At 48.2% G+C, this 25,705-nt stretch overlaps 1 protein-coding gene across 1 annotated transcript in view; it reads right to left on the bottom strand.

Annotated features, from left to right (window-relative positions):
- Positions 1-25,705, bottom strand: part of LOC147019555 (uncharacterized) — a 438,487-nt gene that overhangs the window by 325,668 nt on the left and 87,114 nt on the right. The window contains exon 2 of the mRNA XM_085894127.1: positions 69-2,065. Within this exon, the coding sequence (XP_085750253.1) occupies positions 69-2,051 (1,983 nt within the window). The 5' untranslated portion in view covers positions 2,052-2,065. The remainder of the gene's footprint in view (positions 1-68; positions 2,066-25,705) is intronic.

The following is a 25,705-nucleotide window of genomic DNA, read 5'->3' as shown; positions in this document are numbered from 1 at the left end:
CTTCGGTGGCAGAGGTAAAGATAATTCAATATATCAAGAATAGCAATCAAGTCTTCATAACCACTTACTTGGCTACGGTCCTTCTCGACACGTCGGAAGCACTTGTTGAGAGACAGATTGTGTCGGACAGAGTTCTTCCAACCAGTAGGAGCACTTGCAAAATAAGGGAAGTTTTCTAGGATCCAACTGTAGATGTCCCGCACGGGAAGCCGTTTGCCAGGAGAAAACTCAATGGCTAGAAAAATGAGGCAGCTGAAAGAGTAAGGTGGCTTGCCTGTAACGGTGGCAGAACCTCTGGCCGTGTTTGGGGACGCCATGATTTGAGATGAGGAGTCGGTTGATGCAGCGTCACGAGCTGGGCTCAGGCTTCGTAGTAATTCTCCTTGCTCGTGTCCAAGGCTCAAGGAATGCAGGGGATTGGTGCCTTCATAAAGCCAATCCAGGTTTGTGAGCTCTTCGTCGCTCTCTGAAGCTCCAGTTCCCCCATCACTATTTGTTGACGCAAGCAAACAGCTTGTGCTACCACCATGATCCGAGGCCGCTGAGCAAGCCCTCCTTAGCGCCTTCGACAAGGTGCTGCCAGGATAACTGCGGCTTAAGCCGGTTGAGATCCTGCCACTTCCTCGAGTTCGGCTTGAGGCCTTACTTGTTCCCGCGGTGCGTTTGCGACCGACGCTACCACTGCCACCTCCACGGGGTTCTCCTGCCTTCTGCAAAGCCTCTGACAGAGAGCCATCAAGACAACTTTGACTCAGGCTCATCTTAGCTTCTGTGCCAAGAGATGGGCAAAGCCTCTTTGATCGATGAGATTCCCTCGGCGCATCTGCCTGTACTTCAGGATGATTTTGTCTTGGAATGTCTTCACTTGGGGCAAATGGGAAATCAGCAGGTGAAGTAGCACTTTCTCGTACATCATCGCACACGATTTTCGTGCACATCTTATGTCGATCACCATCGTCTTCTTCTTTGTCCTCGGCCAGTTTTGAGTTGCCCAATATTTGATTGTCTTGATGTTGCAAACTCTGTGTTATTACCCCGTCAACTTTCTTTGAGAACATTTCTTTCCCATGCTCCTTACTCGTTGGCAATGCATTATCTTTAGACCAATGTAATGGCTTGTTGACCATCTCGCTACGGGCCTCCCGCAAAGCCTTTGACAGAGCACTTCCAGGATAGCTTCGACCAAGCTTTGTATACCGTGATAAGGCAGTTCGGCCCTTTGGGCACTCTTTCTTGACAGGGTCCACGACTTTCTCGCTAATACTATCTTTCGATGCTTGCTGAAAAACACCTTTGTCCACACCTTCTTTTGAAACCTGTCGCATCGCCACCTCTAAAGCAGCCTCAGGAAAACTGCGGTTCAAACAACTGCTGTAAACTGACTCACTCGGTGCTTGCTTATTATCCTGTGGCCATTCTGCTTTTGACACCCAGGGGCATGAAGACCTGAGACCCTCGCCCCAACATTTGATATAACTAGACACATTGCTTTCTTTGCTATCCTCGAAAGAACCACCATTTTTTGGTGAAAGGGGTGAAACAGCTGATGGAGGATGAGCTGAATGTCTCCTATTATTGTGCTCTTTTGCTGCTGCAGAATCGTCATCCTCTGCAGACAATGCGATGCTTTCTAAATTCGCACCCTGTCGTTTTGATAGGCATGCCCAGTGCAAGGCCTCCTCGGGGTAGCCACAAAAAAGACCATCATGCAGAAAGCCTCCTCCGGCAAGGAGGCAACCTGGAGAAAGTGGGCTCGTTGCCAAAGGAGTTGAATGGCCCAGTACACTGGGTGGGTAGCAGAGGCCCAGGCTATCAAGACAAGAAGTTCCAGAGACACCAACACCAAAAGGTAGACCAAGATAACTACAACCAAGGCCTGCAGCAAGCTGTTCACCAGCAGAAAGGAAACCTTGTGGGTATGTGCAAGCTTGTCCATTAAGAAGCAATACACTTTCAGCAACTCCAGCCTCAATGTAGCGGTGGGGCAGGCTGCTTGGCAGAAGCATTGCTGAAGGCTCGAGCTTCTTATGCAGAGGCATAGCTTGGCCCATCTACAGCCCAGCACCTGAAACACACAAACAAGACAAAATAAGTGACATTTGTAAGCATCACTTAACAGAATTCTAACCAACAGCGTACCAATGAAATGCAAAATACAATGCTTTGTGGTTACGTTTGATTTCAAAAGACAACTCATTGATACACAAGGACATTCAGACATAGGAGGAAGCCACTCGGCCCATCAAGCCCGTGTCATCTCCACATTCCCAACAACGTAAGGACACAACACTACACTCTACCCTCATTTTATTTATTTATTTTTCTCGCAACACATTCCGACGACAACACGGCAAAACAATTGGACATCTCCAACACAGACATCACAGCTCGATCACACTTGGAAATCTTAAGCTACCAAACAATTCCTACCAATATTTCTGTACCCCTCCACGCTCACTTCCTATAACAAGTTCAGCCTGGGAATGGAATTTCAGGGAGTTTTTAGCAATAAGGAAGCTTAACCAGAGAGTTGGTGTCAAAGACACCCAATGCTCGCCTGTTTATACATTTATCGTTTTTAAAAGACTAGTCTAATAATATTTTTTATAAAGCATTGCAGTGAAGTCTGATCCAAATAATTTTAAAGCAATATATGTATTTGTATATCGTAATCAGTAAAAAATAGTGTGGAAGATAAAAATATTAGAAAGGAAAAAACTTGCATCAAAAACTTTAACATTTTCACGCTGATGCTGATGCTGACGCTCACGCAGGGGGTATCGCTATAGCTCTCTGTTCTTCGAACAGGCGAGCTAAACATTGAGGACGAGTGCTTTCAACCCAAACTTCTGTGAAATGAAATGTAAAAGCCATGTGACACAGTAACCTGTCATCCAAGTTTATCAAAAGGCCCTCAGTAAATCAGTAAAGGTGCTTTGTCAAAATAGGTGAACGAATAGGTAAAGGTGAATGAAAAGTTCGTTTATACATTTATTTATTTATTTATTTAAATCGCTCTATAGTGCCAAAGCATTTGTAGCTATGTGGAAGGTAATATTAAACGATCCCCGCACCATTCCTTAGTGGGTGTAAAGAAGTGTTTTTGGCCCCAACAAATAAAGTAGAAACAAAAAAGCAATTAGATTTTTTTCTCAAAATGCCCACAGGGTTGGATCACCACCAAGCAATGCCAGGTAACCCTGCTAGTGCAGGAGAAAAGAGTGGTTTGTGGTCTAAATTCCTGCAAAATGTAATGTAAAAATGGCTCACAAAGACCTTAAACCTCATGTGAAACGTACAAATTCCTAAAGATGGACATGGGAAACACTGCATTTGCCAGAAATATTCCACAAGTCAATCTGATTGCCCATTAATGCTTTCCTGTGCAAATAATCAGGAAACTAAAAACCGTAAAAACTTGTAAAACTGCCAAGTTCTGTTAACCAAGAGCTTCACACAAATTAACCGGAATGTCGACTGTTTGCTTTCTTTGTAAATATCTAGAAAGACGAGCTATAATTTTTATTTTTTTTTAATCTTGAAAAACGAATTAATTCCACCTCTTCCAAATTTCCAAAAATAATATTGTATCTTCCAAGAAATTTTAAAACTGTAAATCAGTCGATTGCACCAAAAACAAGTGCCAAGTGCTTGGGAGGGGGTGAGAAGGGCCCACTTGCTGCACCCCCACTATTCTTAAGACAACAAACACAACTAACTCTCCCTCTTCCCAAACCCAATTATACTGCCCATGTGGCTAACACTAACCTTGAAAAGTTCCCCCCCACCCCTCGTATGAGGTTTACACTGTCCCTACTAAGTTTGGTGGCAATCACTTAAGCCGTTGCAGTCTCCCATGCCCGTATTCCAAATCCCCCCAAAATAGAAAAATCTATAAAAGCAAATAAGTACATTTTTTCACAATAAATCCCCCCATAGGACCCCTATTATGCAAGCCATGTTTGTAGCACTTTCTTTGCTTACATAGAGCTGACATCAAAAGCTCGACCCTGATATATGAAACCCCCTTCCCCCCCCCTCCTCCACACTCCAATCCCTAAAATTGCTACCCCCTATTTTACTGGCCTTGCCCTCCATTTTGTGTGCCAAGTTTGGTTGCCACCACTCAAATCATTACAAAGATCACCCCTACCTCCTCCCCCTAACAATCATGCTCTCTCCATAATCACCCCTCCCCATGATACTACCCATGAGGCCCCGTTTATGTCTGCCTAGTTTGTTGGCCCTACATTGATCCGTTCAAGATATGCAAGATATAAGGGATCGGACAGACGTCATACAGACAAACAGAAAATAGTGTGACAACAAGGGCAGCTTTGTGTTTGCGACTGCGTTGCCTGCTCTACCCTGCAAGAAGGGAGTGGCGTAACATGCCTTAATATGGAGTGTTATCAGTTTGCACGGGAGTTACAAAGTGTCATGAAAATTATTTTTTAAAACAAATACAAGTTCCAATGTTTTTGCAATTCGGTGTCGTCAGTCACTATTGACTGTTTAAACGAAAAGGAAATATATCCAAATCAACGTCGATTAAGAAAAATACGAGTAAGAATAGCCACACCTCAGAGTTCGTAAATGAAATATTCACATATCATATTTTTTTTAATGTCAGAAGTGATAATCGGACATAATTTGAGTAAACTGTGGAATTTTGGCACACGTCCCACAGATTCATTTTCAGGAAGAATAGGCGCGTAAAATGAATTCCGTAAAGTGGGCATGGGGGAGAATCTTAGAAAAACTGCCAAAAGCGGCAGGGACGCCTCATATAACTCGATGGTATCCATGGAATATTTACCCTGCACAGTCTTGAGAAGGACTTGGTGCAAAGCCAACTCTTCTGTTTTTTTTTAAGGTTTTTTTTATTTTCTTTGATCCAATATGGTGCCAGCCCAGTGACTGATGATGTCACTTTTTGGTTCACGAGTCAGTAAGTGACCACTATATTCGTTATGGGTGTATGTCTGTCTGTCTGTCTGTCTGTCTGTCCCGAGCACAGCTCCGTGGGTTTTGATCCGATCTTGATAAAATTAGGGTGCGAGGTTTGTATCATGATCTAGTTGTGTGTTCCGGAGAATGGGCTTGCTGCGCCCATTATGGGCGGAGCCACGACAAAAAACGTGTGTTTTTAGGGGGTAGCCGGTTTCAAGTTACATCTTCTCCGAGGGGGTTTGTCGAATCTGGCAGGGTTTCGGTATTTGGTTACCCAATGGCACCTGCATAGCCCCACGGAGCTCGATTTTTCATTTTAGCATCAAGGTCACGAACTTAGAAAATGTCAAAAAAATCAATAAATTGGGCATCGAGCTCCCAGGGTTTTCAACTGTTTCGAATGAAAGTTGGTACGCAAGTCGTGCTCTTCGATTACTACAACTTTCGTCATTTACGTTTTTCCCGATTCCTGCCAGTTTTCCCATGGCGTCCCCTCGAAAGTGAAAAAATAAAAAAGGCGAACCGTGTACATTGCTCGTGAACCATCGCCGTCTCCAGACTTGTATCAAACTATATTTGTCATGGGTAGTTGATCAATTAGTTAAAGTTTTGCATTGATCAATTCGAAGTTTCAATAATTGCAGAGACATTTTTTTTTCTTACGGCGACCGGATCAAGCGCTGCACTTGTCAAATTATGATTTCATAATGAAGGCACCAATGACATCATCATTAACATATAGTATTCCCCATTGGGAGTACTTGACAATGAGCCATGTTTCAATTTTTTCCTTGGAGTGACGATGGAGATGGAGGTGCAAATTTTTTTGTTTTTTCCAAGATGGTGCCTGCACCACATGACCTATGATGTTATAATTATCATTATAAATTCCTACAGGAGGAGTCGCACCTATGATCAAAATTTAATGTCAATCGGAACAACAATTGCTGAGAAAATTTTTTTCATGCTGACCGGATCAAGCATTGCACTTGTCAAATTATGACGTCATAATGAAGATCACAGGTGACATCATCATAAACGTATCTTATTCCCCATGGGGAGTACATTACATTACAATGAGCCATGTTTCATTTTTTTCCATGGAGCAGTTTCAGAGATATAGAGGGGCAAAGTTTTTCGGCGTTTCCAAGATGGTGCCTGCACGTCAAAATTATCATCATTATAAATTCCGAAAGGAGGAGACGCACCTCTGGTCAAATTTTCATGTCAATTGGACCAACAGTTGCAGAGAAAAATAATTTTCATTAATTATCGAATCAAGCGCTGTGCTTGTCGAATGATGACGTCATCATGAAGAAGGCGATGACATCATCATCAACACATCTTATTCTCCATAGGGAGTACATGACAACGAACCATGTGTAAAAAAAATTCATGGAGTGGTTTTGGAGTTTCGAGCAACGTTTGCAGTTTTACTAAAATGGCGCCTGTATCACGTGACCTATGATGTCATAATTATGACTTAAAAACACATACAGGAGGCACATCTCTGGAAAATTTCGTGTCAATCAGACTAACGGTTGCTGAGAACATTAATTTTTAGAATGCAGACACGTAAGTACGTATGGGCACACGGACGTGACCGATCGCTTAACCCCGCCTTTCGCTTTGCGGGCACAGGGTAACTAGAGAGGCACTTGGTCGAGCCCATCCCTCAACCAGGCTGAACAGTTTACATTTTGTAGCCCACTGATAGGCTGGATCTTCTTCCAGACTTGAACCAAATTCTAATCAGCTTGTTCTTGTCATTTATCAAAATCATACACCAAGTTTCGTCATAATCCGTCCACAACTATTCTAAATATCGTGCCATTTCCAGGATCCGGATCCGGATCTTAACCAAAATCGAATCACTTCGTCCTTGTCACACACTCAACCTGTCCACCAAGTTTTGTCCAAATCTATCCTTAATTTTTTTGAGATATCCAGCTCACAGACAAACACATGGACAACTAGAGGGGGAGCACTCGGTAGAGTGCAAAACCTCCGCCGCCAATACTGCTGGGTCACTGAAGTGAATCTGTTATCCTATTCATTGTAGGTCAAAACGGATCAGACTCTACTGAACCACGATTGAATAAACTAAACTAGATTGACGCACATGTAGAAATGCCCAAAAAAAAATCAAATTTTTTTTGAAAAAAAAGTTGCAAAATTTGTTTTTTTTCTCTATAAAAAAATTTTTTTGGGGGGTGGTGGGTTGGAAATCACTTAAAACATGTAGAAATGCAAAAAAAAAAAATCAAATATTTTTCAAATAAAATCAAAATTGTTTTGAAAAACAGTTGCAAAATTTTGTTGTTTTTTTTGGACCAAGTCCAAAATCTAATGGCATGATCCTTGGACCATACCTAATCCCCCCACCAAGTTTCGTCGAAATCCATCCAGGAGTTTTTCCGTAATACTGTTCACAAACAAACAAACAAACAGGGGTGAAAACAGTAACCTCCATCCACAGTCGGTGGCGGAGGTAACTCGAGGGGGAGCACTCGGTAGAGTGCAAAACCTCCGCCGCCAATACTGCTCGGTCACTCAAGTAAACCTGATATCCTATTCATTCAATTTGACATCAACAGTGCTCACAGAGTTATAGTTTGCAACTTTCCCTTTTACTTTTAACTTTTACATACTCAATCCATTCATCATAACTAGATTCCTTGAGACAGAAATTGATTTTACGTGGGTATATCCACCTGAAGTTCCAAAATCAGCCGGAATTATAATTAACCTCCGCCATCGAAGATGGATGGAGGTTACTGTTTTCACCCCTGTCTTGTTTGTTTGTTTGTTTGTTTGTGAACAGTATTACAGAAAAACTCCTGGACGGATTTCGACAAAACTTGGTGGGGGGATTAAGTATGGTCCAAGGATCATGCCATGAGATTTTGGACTTGGTACAAAGTCCAATATAGCCACCATGGCGGCCATTTTGAAAAAATATTTGAATTTTTGTTTTTGCATTTCTACATGTTTTAAGTGATTTCCAACCAAAAAAAAATTTGTTCGAGGAAAAAAAAAAAAAATTGCAACTTTTTTTCAAAAAAATTCGATTTTATTTGAAAAATATTTGATTTTTTTTTTTTGCATTTCTACATGTTTTAAGTGATTTCCAACCCCCCCCCCCAAAAAAAAAATTTGTTAGAGAAAAAAAGAGAAATTTTGCACCTTTTTTTTCAAAAAAATTCTCGATTTGATTTTTTTGCCATTTCTACATGCGCGTCGATCTAGTTTAGCTTATTCAATCGTGGTTCAGTAGAGTCTGATCCGTTTTGACCTACAATCCATAGGGTATCAGGTTCACTTAAGTGACCCAGCAGTATTGGCGGCAGAGGTTTTGCACTCTACCGAGTGCTCCCCCTCTAGTTTTGGCATGTTTTTTTTGTTGGAAATCACTTATAACATGTAGAAATGCAAAAAAAACATCGAAATTTCGTTGAAAAAAATTTGCAAATTTTTTTTTCTAACAATTTTTTTTCGGGGGGGGGGGTTGGAAATCACTTAAAACATGTAGAAATGCAAAAAAAGAAATCGAAATTTTGTTGAAAAAAAAAGTTGCAAATTTTTTTTTCTCGAACAATTTATTTTGGGGGGGGTTGGAAATCACTTAAAACATGTAGAAATGCAAAAAAAAAAAATTTCAAATATTTTTTAAAATTGGCCACCATAGCGGCCATATTGGATTTTGGACCAAGTCCAAAATCTAATGGCATGATCCTTGGACCAGACCTAACACCCCCCCCCCCCACCAAGTTTCGTCAAAATCCGTCAAGGAGTTTTTCCGTAATACTGTTCACAAATAAACAAACAAACAGAAAGGGGTGAAAACAGTAACCTCCATCCATCTTCGATGGCGGAGGTTAATAATGTTTATTGTCAATAAATAACATGACTAAATGATGGCATTTTGGCACAATTCTCACAGATTCATGTTCAGTGCGAAAATATGAATAAAATGAGTGCCATCTTAAAAGGCATCACAAAGAATTATAAAAATGATGGCTTAAAAGGTCAGAGATGAAAAATCGCATCGATTTCTATTACCGCAATATAACATGCATTTCCTTTCCTAAATTTTTTATCCAGAAGTGAGGGTGCACATCATACATGGGAACAAATCTGAATGGATTTTTTGTTTGCAGTCAGTGCAGAACATCATTTCCAATATAGCCTACAGTGCCTACAGAAAGTCCACACCCCCTTTCAAAATTTTCACCTTTTGTTTCCTTGTAGCCTGAAATTAAATTGCATTTAATCAGACTTTATCCACCTTTGTTTACACGTCATAACTCACAACTTCCGAGTGAAAAACAAATTCTACAAACCTCAGGAAATGAATTAAAAATACAAAACTAGAACATCTTGATTGGTGAAGTGTCCACCCCCGAACAATAGCAATTGTAAATTAAATCAGGTGTAACCAATCATCTTCAAAATCACACAAGTGAGTTGGCCTCCTCTTGTGTTAAATTGTAGTGATTCTGGATATTTCAGAATAAAATCAGCAGTTCCTGGAGGTTTTCTCTGCTGGGAGGTGCATTTCTTTGCATTGAGCAAAGACTCAACCATGAGCACCAAGGAGCTTTCAAAAGGATAAAGTTGTGGAAAGGCACAGATCAGGGGATGGGCATAAAAATATTTCAAAGACCTTCAATATCCCTTGGCGCACAGTCAAGACAATCATTAAGAAGTGAAAGGCGTATGGTACCACCAAGTCACTGCCTAGATCAGGCTGTCTCTCCAAACTGGATGACCAAGCAAGAAGACTGATCAGAGAGACCTCCAAGAGGCCAATGACAACTTTTAAAGAGCTACATGCCTTTATGGCTAAGACTGGTCACTGTGTGCATGCTTCAGCAATATCCCTATCACTCTACAAGTCTGGCCTGCACGGTAGGGTGTCAAGAAGGAAGCCAATACTCAAAAAAGCCCACCTTGAATCCCATTTGAGATATTCAAAAAAACTGCTCCAGAGATTCTGAAGCCATGTGGCAAAAAGTTTCGTGGTCTGACGAAACAAAGATGGAACTTTTTGGCTTAAATGCAAAATGTTACGTTTGGCGCAAACCCAACACAGCACATCACCCAAAGAACACCATCCCTACTGTAAAGCATAGTGGTGGCAGCATCATGTGATGGGGATGTTTCTCACCATCAGGGATTGGGGCACTTGTCAATATAGAAGGGAAAATGTATGGAGCAAAATACAGAAAAATCCAAGAGGAAAACCCGCTGCCCTCTTAGAAAGCTGAAATTGGGACGGAAGTTCACCTTTCAGTATGACAACTACCCGAAGCACACAGCCAAAGCTCCACTGGAGTGGCGAAGGAATAAAAAGATAAATGTCCTTGAGTGGCCCAGTCAGAGCCCCAACCTAATTCCAATCAAAAATCTGTGGCGTGACCTGAAGATTGCTGTCCATCAACGTTCCCCACACAACTTGACTGAGCTTGACCAGGTTTGTACAGAAGAATGGGAAAATATTTCCCAATCAAGGTGTGCAAAGTTGGTAGAGACCTATCCCAACAGAATCACAGCTGTAATCCAGGGTCAAAGGCAACAAAAGGTGAAAAATTTGAAATAGAGTGTCGACTTTCTATAGGTACTGTACATTGTGAATGAAAATGCATACTTCCTTGAAATGTTGCGTCTCGATGGTATTTCTTTCTTAATTCCCCCCCCCCCCCCCACTGTTTCTATTCGTTCCGTTTCTCAGGCATAGATAAGAATAGTCTCCAGTTTTCATTCATTTTTAGCATCTTTAAAACATGATTTTAGAAATATAATGGGAAAAAAAAATCAAAACAGGGCCTCACCCTCATTCAGCACCAAACGAAGAGTCAGTTCCTGACCGGATTTGATTTCAGTATTTGATTTCATGGTGCATTATTAAATCAGTCATGAAATCGAAACAGCCATCTTTACGTACAATCTGTGAGTAAATATTACAATGGGTTTGATAACGTTTAATTGCCGGCCACGATTTCAAACAGAATGCACTAAGGCGAACTCAGAATTAGCAACGTTACAGACACTAAAAATCATCAAAGGGTTACTTTGACCGGAGTATTTCAAAAGTCTCGGGGCGTGTTATACATGGTAAAAAAAAAACAAATTCTATATGTTTTATAAGAAATTTTGGGTGCGTATTATGTTCCGAAAAATACGGGAAATGAAATTTCATCCTTTGACGTTGTCTTCTCCTCAATGACCATGTCATCTTCATTTTGTGATGGTTTTGGAAATGTACCCCGGGGGGGGGGGGGGGTAGAGCATACAAGAACATGTAGGAGACCCAAGGATTAGTTATTTCAATAGTCTATGTGTAGGTAGACCTTTGCCCTTGTCTAAGGGTTTGGGGTGGCATGTGTTGAGGTGAGTTTGTATTTCTCCGGTGAGATGTCTTTCCTCCCCCTTCTGCTCCTTTCAATATTTCAATTCCCCATCAGTCCGATCCAAACCCTCTCCCACTTACAATCCCTCCTTCACCCCATTGATCCATTCCAACAATCCCCCCTCTGCCTTTCTCAATCCCCAATAACCCCCCTTTACCAAACCTCAATTCAAAAAACCCTCCTTCACCCCATTGGTCTTACCTTCTTTAACCCCACAGCCGGGCAGTCTTTCCTTGGTCCGTCTGTGGTCATTAATCTTTTGGGTCGATCGGATTACCTTTACCGCATTGGACTTTGTCCCTTCTCACGTGTATAGCCGTGGCACAAAATGTAACGCTTTTCCCATACGTAATAAAGTGCGCACATCTCGCATGCGTGGTACAGTGGTGTACTGTACAAAACGTTCGCGTGCAGGGATGTGCTGTGGAGGAGAGTAGGAAGAAAGTCCAGAATGCGGCTTGGTTCATGGGGAGCGGCTTGGTTCCTGGGGAGCATCTGGTCCCATTGGCACAGCAGAAACTGAGCTGGTTGCAGTTCACATATCTTGCACGCTCGAAACGACTTCCTACTGGGTCTGGACAGCTCAGAGACGCAGCTCCGCATCACATCGCACTGCCACTCCACTGCCCATCTTCCCGATCCTCCCCTAGTATATTTGGACTGGCACAGCCCCGTCGGGCTGTGTGAGTGAGGGAAGGAGTCGACCGCCACATTCTGCACTTTTCTTTTCTTCTCAGTTCTTCTTGTCTTCTTTTTCTCCCCGATTGAATGATGGCCATATGTCTTTTGTGTACGTAAGATTGTGTAAGAATACATGTGAGGTTTGAAATCTGCTCTTCTGTGCCTTTTCCCGATAAATACCTACTTTTAAATGATTGTGTGTGTGTGTGTGTGTGTGTGTGTGTGTGTGTATGTGTGTGTGTGTGTGTGTGTGTGTGTGTGTGTGTGTGTGTGTGTGTGTGTATGTGTGTGTGTGTGTGTGTGTGTGTGTGTGTGTGTGTGTGTGTGTGTGTGTGTGTGTGTGTGTGTGTGTGTGTGTGTGTAAATAAAAAAATTTAAGTCTCAAAATGCTCAACCAAACAACCAGCTCTTTCAAATAATTAACATAACTTTAAATAATGTGGTTCAACAAAAGTTCCCTGAACAAGGTAGAGTCATCTCAAGAAACACCAATGATATTTTTTCCAACAAAAAGGTGTACATTATTCGTAAATAAAAAATATGTTCCTACTAATTATAATTACGAACTTACACATTGAAAATGGACAAATTAACTCCCAGCAGAGCACAATATGCATACTGTATATTAATTTATTTAATTTCATAGTATAATCTCAATTCAATGAGACCGATGCATACATATTATGCACACACACACATATATATATATTTATATATATATATATATATATATATATATATTTATATATATATATATCTATATATATATATATCTATATATATATATATATATATATAAAAATATATATATATATATATATATATATATATATATATATATATATATATATATATATACATATAAACACATATAAATGTATGTCTACATATTGTTGACTCCTCAGCGACAGCACAAACAGAAATGTGTACCAACGAGAATCCCAAGCATGCGATGAAACCGATCTGGCAGCTGAGGGGGTGTGTAGTTTTGGGACTCGCATGTGTGTACTATTTGTGAATGTCTTTATAGCTGTGGAGGAACTCTGGGAAGGGTTTGATACAGCATAGCGCTTACCTTGTGTAGGTTTTTCGTCGTTGCTTTATGCAGCTTCTTCAGCGAGAAGAGCATGGGAGGAGTCGATTTATTTATATAATCCCAGCCACTTGGGTTTAATTGATTTGGTGAGAACTGATTGGTTATTCCCTCCATTCAGAGGTGAGAGATGTGGTTGGTCTTCGTTTTAATTTGTATACATATTGTTGTGGTTACCAAATTCGCAAACCACCATTCAGGTCCCTTAGGTGAGGTATCTCGGTAAGTACATGTGTAGTTAGGCCCAAACCCGTTGTCTAGTGGGAATACATGTCATTTACGCGTGCTGCGACTCTTCAGGATAGCCGTTTTTCTTTTGCTATCTTTATTTTGGACCAACCGCCATGATTACCACCACAACCACAACATCAACCACCAACCACAACGCCGCTTCACCACAACCGCCACGACCTTCCCGTCACACCTCGCAACCGTCGCATCGCCACCGTTCTTGCCCCGCTGTGGGTACCGGTGTTGGACTCGTGCAGGGCGCGCGCCGAACAGCGTGTACAAAATCACGGATTTTGTGCTTCAAAAACGGATCAAAAACGACACACGCCCACTTTTTGCCGTCCAATCGGTGAGCGAGGGGCGAATTGGCCCCGCCCCAGGGCGATCGATATATGCAAATTTATGGATCAAAAAGCCTTCACGCCCACTTTTTCTCGGGCCAATGGGGAGCGAGGTGAAAGGTCGAAGGGAGGGGGTCAAAGATGAGAGGGCGAAGCTACGGGGCTGATAAAAGGACCGTGTTCGTCAGTCCAGAGAGTCCAGAGGCGGAGAGTAGGAGAGTAGGAGAGTCGGAAACAGAGAGTCAAGACTTCGCGGGCGGTGGAGTTGGCAAGAAGGAGCTGGTCGTCGTGTGCGTTGGAGTCGGAACGGAGGGGACGGAGCTGTGGAAAGGCAGCGACACCAGACGAGGGGGTGCTCGCGTCGGGAGCTGCACCCCAGGGAGGCCGACAGCGCGACCTGGCTGAGGTGGAGACGCTCGTCGCGGGATAATAAAAATCCTCTATACCCCGAGCATCAGCAACCCCCTCCTGTTTCCCCCCGCGCTGAGATAGTGCGACCAAGGGGGCCCCCTTTCCCACCCCCTACCAGACACTGTCCGCGAGGCCCGCGGAGTTGAGGCGCCATCGCCGCTCCGCGTCTCACCACCAGACGGGTAGGCGCGACCCGGTCTCGGCCTCAGGCCCGCCTCATCCTTGAGGGTATTCTTTTCCTTGGTTTTGGGTATGTGTTGTCGGCGCCGTCTGTGAAGTAGAATTGTATAAGTGTTGCCGTGTGCTCGGTAGTCGGTATTAGCTCTGCATTGTGTTTTCGCTTTTACATTTGCTTTTTGTGTAAGTTACATTGTGTCTTTTCTGTGTGCATTTGGTGGAATTGTATATGTGTGCTCCCGTGTGCTGCGAATAAATGTGCTTTGTGTTGAACTGTTTCCCGCTTCGCTTCGTCTTTTCCTCTATTGAATCCCCATCTTGCTTCACGTAAAGGGTTGGTAGTGGGCTGAATACGCCCGATAATTAATCGAACCGTCGAGGTCGGCGATAACACCGCTCGGTTATTCTGATAGTACGGAACGGGTCGCTTAAGTAGCCCGTGTCCGAAGTCGACCTGCGGCGAGGTGCGGTCGCCCGGTCTACCCTCCGCGTGGGTACTTAGGTAGGTCGAATTTGGCGAGCAACCCTATCCCACGCGGGGGCTGATTGGCTCGATCGCGGTGAGACCGAAAGGTCCACCCGTGACTGGTTCCCGGCGTTAGTCCGAGAGGGTCACGACTGGATTGTCCGTCCGGTGGGCGACGTGCCGCGATTCGAGTTACGTGGCCGTCAGCCCGCCGGCGGGCGCGAATCCGCAACACTGGTGTCAGGTCGTGCGATACAAATTCATCGCCCTCCTCGCGGCACTGGTATTGGAGAGCGGGACAACAGGCTCTCCTGTCTCCAGCGAAATTCACGGGAATCGGTCCAGGGGTGAGAGAAGCGACCCCCGATTCCCTCCAAATTACGAGCGAGCAAATTAACCCTTTAAGAGAAGCAAGATGGCGTCTCAAGGCGAGCGGGAGCCGGGGGTATTAGAAATGGATGTAGAATGTGTAGAATCCATGGTCCAGGATGGAATCCCCGAGCAGGAAATGTTGATTGTGCAGGAACACGGACTCGCCCAACTGAACCCAGAGCCCGAAATGGGTGCGGCAGCGGCCGCGGTGTATGACACCTCCCCCCCTCCTCTCCACCAAAACCCTTCCCCAAACCTTGCCGAAACGGCTCAGCTGAGTGCATTCGACATGGCCCAGCTATGCACCATGCTGGCGGCAATGAACGAAAAGATGAATGCGAAAATGATCGAAAAGATGGATACAAATACAAATGAAGTGAAAACGACGATGGATGCGAATGCACAGCAAATGAGGGAAGAGATGAAAGAGCTGCGGGGTGAGACGCAGAACATGGGAATGAGCCTGAAAGGAAGCTTGGAAGAACTAAAAAACGAAATGAAAAAGGAAGTCGACACGATACGAGCGGAGGTGACCGGGTTAAAAGAGAAAGTAAAAGGAGTGGGAGTCGCAATGGAAGAAAGTAAACAAGAGAGGGTAAACGAAATAAAGACGGTGGTGGGAAAAATAGACAAAGTAGGAAAAGGATTGGGAGAAGTAAAACAGGGACAAGACCAAATAAAGGAGGAAATAGGGAGGAACACGACGGCGATAGAGGAATTAAAAAGAGAACAAGGGAAAATAAAGGAGGGATTGGGAGCCGTGAAGGAGGACTGTGAGAAAAGACATCGGGAAATGACAGACAAAGTTGAAAACCTGCGAAAGGAGGTAAAAGCGGAGACACAGAAAGGATTAAAAAAGGTGACGGAGGAATGTAGAAAGAGACATGAGGAGGTAATTAATGAAATGGAGCGGAAAGCCGGAGAAAAGACAGAGGAACTGGGGGAACAGATAGGAAAAAACCGGGGCGAGACAGAAGAGCAGTTTAGGACAACGAGGGAGGAAATATCCAAGACAAATAAGATGGTGACACAGGTACAAGGGGAGGTGAAGCAAATAAGAGAAAAAGTCGGGGAACTGTCGTTAGGAACGATCGGGGAGGAAATAAATGGGGTAATAAAGGGAAAAATGGAGGAAATGGAGAAGAGACTGGCGGATAGGGTGGAGGCCCGGTGTGAGAAGCAGGGTGGCCTCCTTCGGGAACAGGGGGAGAGGATATACTCCCTCGAGGCGGATCGTGCCCAGGTGGGGCCGGTGTCACAAGGCGGAGCAGGAGGCTTGCCCGATGCGGGGGTGAGCATGCCAAGCTTGGGGAGGGTAGAGACCGCGGGGTCTTTTGGCCTAATGGGGGTACCCAGAATGACTGTTCCAGGGGGTGTGCGGAGTGTGAGTCCAATGGCTTGGGAGAGTAAGCGGGACGACGCGGGGCACGGACAGACGCAGACAAGGGTGGTGGAGCCCCCGGGCAAATGGCTCGGACCCTGCGGGAGTGAGGCACCATTGGGACTGGGGAGGTCCACTCCTCCCGGAGTCCCTAGGGAACGGGAGGAGACCTCGAAAGAACCGAGGGTGCCGCTTCCCCCGTACGATGGCAAGACGGACTTGAGGGCATATATGGCCCAGTTCCAGTGTGTTGCCAGAGGCAATGGCTGGAACGAGGTGCAGGGTGTGGCACAACTCACAGCGGCCCTGCGTGGCGTGGCTTTGGAAGTCCTGACCACGGTACCCAGTGAGGGGGCGACCCTGGAGGATCTCCATTCGGCCCTAAAAAACCGATTTGGCATGGACCAGCAGAGCGAGCTTGTTAAAACTCAGCTCAACGGGCGCAAACGACGTCCCCAGGAATCGCTGGGAGAATTGGCACATGACATTCGCCGCTTGGTGGGGATCGCGCACACCAACATGCCACCGGAGTACCGGGAGGAGATTGCCCTGGACCATTTCCTTCGAGCAATAGGGGGCACCGATGTCGGAGCATTGCTCACCGTATGGCGCCCGGACAACCTCCAGAAGGCGACTGATACTGCTGCCTGCTGGGAGGCAGCCAGAACGCCATTGGGAGGGGCTGGGCGCCACGCGGTGGCAGTCCGACAGGTGGACCCCGTGCACGACAGTGCGCTGGGAGCCGGGGCAACCCTGGGCGACCAAGCGCGAATGGAAAGGATGGTGCAGGGCATGTTCGACCGCCGGTTCGGGAGACCTGTGGAGAGGCGGTCGGGCCCGGGAAGGGCGGGAGATGGGCCATCGGGGGGTACCCCAATTCGGAATGGAGGGGGTATAATTCGGCGTACTGGAGGCAAACACCTTACCAGAAGAGGTGTTATAATTGTGGCGCAGGGGACCACCTGCAGCGGAGGTGCAACGCCCGCGCAGGGAAAGGCCCCCGCGAAGAGAAGAGCCACGGCCCCCTAGACCACCAACTCCGCCCCGGGTCAATAGGGATAGCCAGGCCCAACCATCACCCCCCCCACCAGTCCCTGGGAAACTAAGAAGTGCCGAACATGTAGGGCCGTGTTCGGCAGACTCAGACGGAGAAGAGCCCTCAGAACTGCGACAGGTCATCAGTTGTGGCCAAATTGGCAAAGGTAGCTTAACAATTCGGTGCAAGATTGCCGGCGTAGGGGTAGACGCCGTGGTGGACACAGGAGCAAGCGCCACGATCATCAGCCCTGTGGTCCTTGATTCGAGTGTAGACGGTTGGGATGAGATCCACCGTCTGCAAAACCATAGTTTGCAGCTAGCTACCGGGGCAACGGCCCCTATCATAGGACGTGGTTTCGTGTCGTTTAAATTGGGCACTGTGAAAACCAAGATAGAGGTTTGGGTGGCAGAGGTGTATGACCCATGTCTAATAGGGTTGGATGTGCTGACGGCCGGTGGTTGTAAGATCGACTTGGGCCGGGGGGTCATGCAGTTGGGTGGTGAGGAGTTGCCGTTAGGAGGCGTGAGCACGGATGAGAGGGTGGAGCTGGAGGCTCCTGACTCCGTGGTCATTCCCCCGGGTGCCGAGGCGGTGGTCCCGGCCCGGTGGCGAGCACCCCCAACGTGGCAGGGCCCCTGCGGCCTAGCGGAACTACCGGCAGGGCCGTCAACCCCGGGCTTAGTCGTGGGCCGCACCCTGGTAAGTACCGACGGGCCAGTAGTGCCCGTACGGGTGATAAATGTTAGCACGGAACCACGCACTATCAGGAAGGGCACGAAGGTGGCAGATTGCATCCCAGTAAAAGAGGTCGCAGAGCTGAGGGACGATAACGTCGAGCCGGACCGGCCCCAGAAGGAGTCTCCAGACTCGATTAGGAATTGGCCCGGTCCCATTCGTGAGATGGTAAATCGGAGTAGTGTAGATTTGGAGGAGGCCCAGCGGGAGGCCTTATACAAGCTGGTCGACCGACACATCGGGATCTTCTCCTTGTCACCCGAGGATATTGGACGTACGGGCCTGGTGCAACATCAGATCCACACCAATGGGGCCTGGCCTGTCCGTCAGCCTGCTCGAAGGCTCCCATGGAGCAAAAGAGAGGAGGCTGATGAACAGGTTGAGAAGATGCTCAATGCAGGTGTCATCGAGCCCTCGGGAAGTCCTTGGATGTCACCAGTTGTGCTGGTTAAAAAGAAGGATGGGACCACGCGTTTCTGTGTGGACTATCGCCAGCTGAACAACGTGACACTCAAAGACTCCTATCCCCTGCCTAGAATTGACGATACCCTCGACGCCGTTGCAGGCTCTAAATGGTTCTCAACTCTGGACCTCAAGAGTGGGTATTGGCAGGTGGAGATGGATAAGACGGGGAAGGAGAAAACGGCATTTTCCACAGGGAAGGGACTGTATCAGTTCACTGTGATGCCGTTCGGCTTGTGTAACGCCCCCGCCACCTTTGAGAGACTGATGGAGCGTGTACTCGGCGGCATGCCGTGGCAGTCATGCCTGGTGTATCTGGATGACGTCCTGGTACACGCTAAAACATTCACCCAGGAGATAGCCAATTTGGACCAGGTGTTTGGGCACCTCAGGCAGGCAGGGCTGAAATTGAGCCCAGAGAAATGCACTTTGTTCGCGACAGAGGTGGCCTATCTCGGACACGTGATAGGCCGCGAGGGGGTGAAGACCGACCCCGGAAAAATTACAGCAGTAGAGGAGTGGCCCGTACCTACAACTGTCAAACAGGTGCGGGGCTTTTTGGGACTTTGCTCCTACTACCGGCGTTTCGTGGCAAACTTTGCGGAGATAGCCAGGCCCCTTCACCGGTTGACGGAGAAGGGGTTGAGATTTAATTGGACGGAGGAGTGCCAGGAGGCCTTCCTCAAATTAAAGGGGTGTTTGACATCCGCACCTGTTTTAGCGTACCCCACCGATGACGGGATGTATACCCTGGACACGGATGCAAGCCAGGAAGGATTGGGAGCAGTCTTGTCCCAGACACGGGGGCGTGGAAAGAGTGATCGCGTATTACAGTCGGGCCATGAGTAGGCCCGAACGAAATTATTGCGTAACTCGCAAGGAACTATTGGCTATGCTGTCTGCCGTGGGCCATTTCCACCCGTACTTGTACGGGAGGAAATTTTTGGTTCGAACTGACCATTCCTCCTTGCAATGGCTCTTACGGTTCAAGGAACCGGAAGGCCAAATTGCAAGGTGGTTGGAAAAATTGCAGCAGTACGATTTCAGTGTGGTCCATAGAGCCGGTAAGGCTCATGGGAATGCCGATGCGCTCTCTCGACGCCCCTGTCTGAGGGAAAACTGCAAATATTGTACGAGACATGAGGAGAGGGACCAATTGGCAGACGCCTCCCCGAAACTCCCAGTCCGTGCGGCCCGGGTGGTAGGCCCGACTTTGCCACTAACCGCGGGAGAGGAATTTGGTGGATTGGCATGGAGCACGGCCCAGCGGGAAGACCCGGTGCTAGGGCCAGTGTACAAATGGGTCCAGGAAAACAGGAGGCCCAGTGGGGAGGAAATCGCCCCATTCGGGGCGCGAACAAAGGCATACTGGGCTCAGTGGAGGACCCTAGAAATGAGGGACAACATCTTGTATCGCAAGTGGGTGGAGATTCCTTCTGAACAAACTTCTTGGCTGGTGATAGTCCCTGATGGGTTTAAGACCCAAATTTTGAAACAGGTGCACGGTACCCGCGCCGGCGGCCATTTGGGCAAGACCAAAACAAAATCTCGGGCCCGCCGGCGGTTCTATTGGGTTAACATGGGGCGCGATGTACAGGACTGGTGTCGAGCATGCGACGCCTGTACTGCAAAAAAGGGACCGCCACAGAGGATGAGGGCCCCACTCCAACTACATCAGGTTGGGGCTCCCCTGGAGCGAGTGGCCATGGACATTTTGGGACCACTGCCCCCCACTCGCCAGGGTAATAAGTACGTCCTCGTAATTATGGACTATTTCACCAAATGGCCAGAAGCCTTTGCCCTTCCCAGCCAGGAAGCAGGGGTTGTGGCCAAGGCCTTCGTAGAAGGATTTACATGCCGGTATGGGATTCCGCAGGAGCTGCACACAGACCAGGGACGAAATTTTGAGAGTGAATTACTAAAAGAGGTGTGCAGGCTCCTGGAAATTCGAAAAACACGGACAACGCCCCTGAGACCACAGTCTGATGGCATGGTGGAGAGGTTCAACAGGACCCTGGTCCAACAGTTGGCCCTCTTCACCGCCACTAACCAGGAGGACTGGGACGAACACCTTCCGTACCTCCTGATGGCCTATCGCGCGTCCCAGCACGGGTCTACCGCATGTAGTCCGGCGCTGTTGATGTATGGACGGGAGCTGAGAAGCCCCGTCGATTTATTGTGCGGTCCGACGCCTGAGCGGCTTGATAGGCCCCCGGGGGAGGGCTATGCCCGTCGGTTGGAGGAGGGCTTGGAGAAGGTCCACGCCTTCGCACGACACCAGCTCCAACAGGCGGGCATAAAAATGAAGCGCAGGTACGACCACCGGAGCCAGGTGAGCAAATACCCACCGGGGGCAAAGATTTGGTTCTTTAACCCCCGGCGAAGGAAGGGCAGATGCCCGAAGCTCACCTCACCTTGGCAGGGCCCGGGGGTTGTCCTGGCGCAAGTCAGTGACGTGGTCCTAAAAATTAAAATGGGACCACGAGCCCTCCCTCGGATCGTCCACGCGGACCGCCTGAGGCCTTACAAGGGCGACCTTACGCCCTCATGGATATGTCTTGCCGGAGGAGTCGGTGCTGGAACAGCCGCTCCCGCAGAGGCGCAGGGCTCTCAGAGTCTTGCAACGAGTTCACGAGCCCAGTAGGAAGGGAGGAAATTCCCCCCCTGGGAAATTGATTAATGGGATTATTTGGAGACAGTGACTGACAGTGAGTGTGTAGAGGGGACGTAGTTTAGCTACGTAGTGTTAAATGGAACGTGCTGTAGTTTAAGGGACGACGTGGGAGCACGAGTTAGTTAAGGGGTGCAGTTAGAAGGATGGCAGAGTTCAGCGGTGTGTGTATTGAAGAGTTGTGAGGCGAGTACATGATGAGTGAGTGAGGCCAGCGGGTCTGTGTGAATGGAGCGAATGGGGAATGCATGGTGCGATGAGTCCTTGGGGGAGGAGTGACTCCCGCCCAAGGGACCCCGGGGTCAGAGTAAAGTGAGTTAGCTGGGTTAGTCAAATTGAAAAATGGAGGTCGTTTTGTTGTTGGTGGGAGTGTAGGCTCGAAACCCATTTGGAGGGGTGCAGGAGCCCTGTTGACGGGCTTGGGAGCGTGGCTGCGAAAGGTGAGTATCGCTGAGTGGGTACCCCGGGCAGCAGGCTAGTCGGCCGCGGTAGGCCATGGGCCCATGGGGGGCCGGGATAGAGTAGTGGGCACGGGTGCGCCTGCTTGGTGCGGGGGCCCGGGGCGCCATTAGCCGCGTGGGCAGTGTTGTGGGCACGGGTGACCCTCGGAAAGGGGCCCGGGAGGCCGGCCTGCCACGTGTGCGTTTCAGGGGAGGTGCCATGGGGGGCACTCCCCGGTGTTAGGGAGCTGGTAGGCTCGGAGGCAGTGTAGTGCCCGGGGGTGCCATAGCGGGAGATTCAGCAGAGGGTCGTGCCTGCCAAAGGGAGCCACGTGTCCCAGCCAGGAGACCGTGTGAGGGCACGGAGAGAAAATTGGGGGGCGAGGCCCGAAATTGTGAGGACACCAACACAGGCGACGGGAATCTGGGTTGTTAGAACCAATAGTTTAAGCGAGAGGCGCTTGTTGAAAGCCCCGGGGTAGTTTAACAGTTAAATGGATAGGGTAGATTAGGAAGTGTACCCCTCCGCACCATCCATCCCCTCGCTGTCGTTGTGGGCCGCTGGACCCACTTTGGTTATAGATCGCCGAACTCTGGGGAGGCCATTCTGAGGCTTCGTTGGGCCTCGACACAGGACGTTAGCTCTCCCTTGTTCCCCTCCGGGAAGGGAACGTAGGGGTTGGGAGTAGGCTAGGTGACAGGATAGGTTAGCCGAACAAGGACGATAAAGGGGGTTAGGGGACGATTTATAGTGGGGGAGTAAAAATAAAAACAACAGAAAAAAATTAAGTTGGGGCTAAATTGGGGTTTGACAAATTAAGGGAGTGGGTATGTACAGTGACAGGCAAAGGCGATAGGTTGGGAGGGAGACAGGTAGGTAGGTCCAAGTGGCCAGCACCACCGCACTCCCTCTACCAACCTCCACTGAACGGCAAAGGCTGGCCAGCTTCATCTGCAGCTGCTTAGCTGCAAGGCCTGTGCCGGCTGGATCGTCTGCCGGCTGGCTGTTTTTCTGCAAGGCCTGTGCCGGCCAGTTCATCTGCTGGCTATTTTTCTTCAAGGCCTGTGCCGGCCAGTTCATCTGCCGGCTGTGTTTGCCTGCAGCGGCCTTCTTCTGCGGGCTGTGTTTGCCTGCTGCCTTTGACATGCCATGCCCACTGCCCACGTTCACCAGCCCCGTTCAATTTTTGCTTTGCCCCCCCCCCCCTGTTCGTTTCCATGTGCGCCAGGATCAGAAAGCAACAGTTTGCAAGCTGCAAGAACTGCCCTGTTGGCAGCTACAACACGGGCCTGCAGTGGCGGCCCGTGCACCGTGTTTGCGTCCATCCATTCATCCATCCATTCATCCATCCATTCGTTGTGTTCATTGCGTGTGCCACTTGAGCTGGCACGGAGACTGCGTTTGTGCAGCCCATGCACCGTTGTGGTTCACTGCATTCGGTCCATCCATTCATCCATCCATTCGTTGTGTTCATTGCGTGTGCCACTTGAGCTGGCACGGAGACTACGTTTGTGCAGCCCATGCACCGTTGTGGTTCACTGCGTTCAGTTCAAAAGGGAAGGCCTTGGACTGCGTGTGAGCAGCCAGCCACGTTCCCTGTCACCTGCATTGTTTTGAGCCAGAGACTGCATGTGGGCAGCCTGGCTCCCTGCTAACTGCTTTTCTTTTGCAGAGTTCATTGATCCTGGGCCATGGTTTAGTGTAAAATTTGTAAGTTAAGGTTAAGATGTACTGTAAATATGAGTGCGCCCCCGGCATGTTTGTCTTAGCGCCGGCAATTTTATTTAAGTCGTCCGTGTGAGTGAGTTTGTTTAGGTAGTTACGCAGCCCTCAGGTTATTTATTTTGGGGACACGAATACCATGAATGTCGCACTCAGGGATCCGTAGGTAAAATGTACTAGGGGAAAACTACACATGATGGCACACGAAAATTTGACGACTCGGGACGAGTCTGTAAAAAGGGGAGGGGGTAGTGTTGTGGTTACCAAATTCGCAAACCACCATTCAGGTCCCTTAGGTGAGGTATCTCGGTAAGTACATGTGTAGTTAGGCCCAAACCCGTTGTCTAGTGGGAATACATGTCATTTACGCGTGCTGCGACTCTTCAGGATAGCCGTTTTTCTTTTGCTATCTTTATTTTGGACCAACCACCATGATTACCACCACAACCACAACATCAACCACCAACCACAACGCCGCTTCACCACAACCGCCACGACCTTCCCGTCACACCTCGCAACCGTCGCATCGCCACCGTTCTTGCCCCGCTGTGGGTACCGGTGTTGGACTCGTGCAGGGCGCGCGCCGAACAGCGTGCACAAAATCACGGATTTTGTGCTTCAAAAACGGATCAAAAACGACACACGCCCACTTTTTGCCGTCCAATCGGTGAGCGAGGGGCGGGTGGCCCCGCCCACAGGGCGATCGATATATGCAAATTTATGGATCAAAAAGCCTTCACGCCCACTTTTTCTCGGGCCAATGGGGAGCGAGGTGAAAGGTCGAAGGGAGGGGGTCAAAGATGAGAGGGCGAAGCTACGGGGCTGATAAAAGGACCGTGTTCGTCAGTCCAGAGAGTCCAGAGGCGGAGAGTAGGAGAGTAGGAGAGTCGGAAACAGAGAGTCAAGACTTCGCGGGCGGTGGAGTTGGCAAGAAGGAGCTGGTCGTCGTGTGCGTTGGAGTCGGAACGGAGGGGATGGAGCTGTGGAAAGGCAGCGACACCAGACGAGGGGGTGCTCGCGTCGGGAGCTGCACCCCAGGGAGGCCGACAGCGCGACCTGGCCGAGGTGGAGACGCTCGTCGCGGGATAATAAAAATCCTCTATACCCCGAGCATCAGCAACGCCCTCCTGTTTCCCCCCGCGCTGAGATAGTGCGACCAAGGGGGCCCCCTTTCCCACCCCCTACCAGACACTGTCCGCGAGGCCCGCGGAGTTGAGGCGCCGTCGCCGCTCCGCGTCTCACCACCAGACGGGTAGGCGCGACCCGGTCTCGGCCTCAGGCCCGCCTCATCCTTGAGGGTATTCTTTTCCTTGGTTTTGGGTATGTGTTGTCGGCGCCGTCTGTGAAGTAGAATTGTATAAGTGTTGCCGTGTGCTCGGTAGTCGGTATTAGCTCTGCATTGTGTTTTCGCTTTTACATTTGCTTTTTGTGTAAATTACATTGTGTCTTTTCTGTGTGCATTTGGTGGAATTGTATATGTGTGCTCCCGTGTGCCGCGAATAAATGTGCTTTGTGTTGAACTGTTTCCCGCTTCGCTTCGTCTTTTCCTCTATTGAATCCCCATCTTGCTTCACGTAAAGGGTTGGTAGTGGGCTGAATACGCCCGATAATTAATCGAACCGTCGAGGTCGACGATAACACCGCTCGGTTATTCTGATAGTACGGAACGGGTCGCTTAAGTAGCCCGTGTCCGAAGTCGACCTGCGGCGAGGTGCGGTCGCCCGGTCTACCCTCCGCGTGGGTACTTAGGTAGGTCGAATTTGGCGAGCAACCCTATCCCACGCGGGGGCTGATTGGCTCGATCGCGGTGAGACCGAAAGGTCCACCCGTGACTGGTTCCCGGCGTTAGTCCGAGAGGGTCACGACTGGATTGTCCGTCCGGTGGGCGACGTGCCGCGATTCGAGTTACGTGGCCGTCAGCACGCCGGCGGGCGCGAAATCCGCAACAATATATACATATATAATATATATATATATATAATATATATATATATGTATATATATATATATATATATATATATATATATATATATATATATATATATATATATATATATACATACATACATACACATACAAGCCGGTAGGCGGCGATGGGTCGCCGAGCATGGAAAC

The sequence above is a fragment of the Eptatretus burgeri genome, chromosome 9, assembly GCF_056783735.1.
Source record: "Eptatretus burgeri isolate ZD-2024b chromosome 9, Ebu_testis_v1, whole genome shotgun sequence".
In the NCBI taxonomy this organism is placed as follows: Eukaryota; Metazoa; Chordata; class Myxini; order Myxiniformes; family Myxinidae; genus Eptatretus; species Eptatretus burgeri.
The sequence above is the reverse complement of the archived record's forward strand: the minus strand, read 5'-3'. Positions and strand labels throughout refer to the sequence as shown.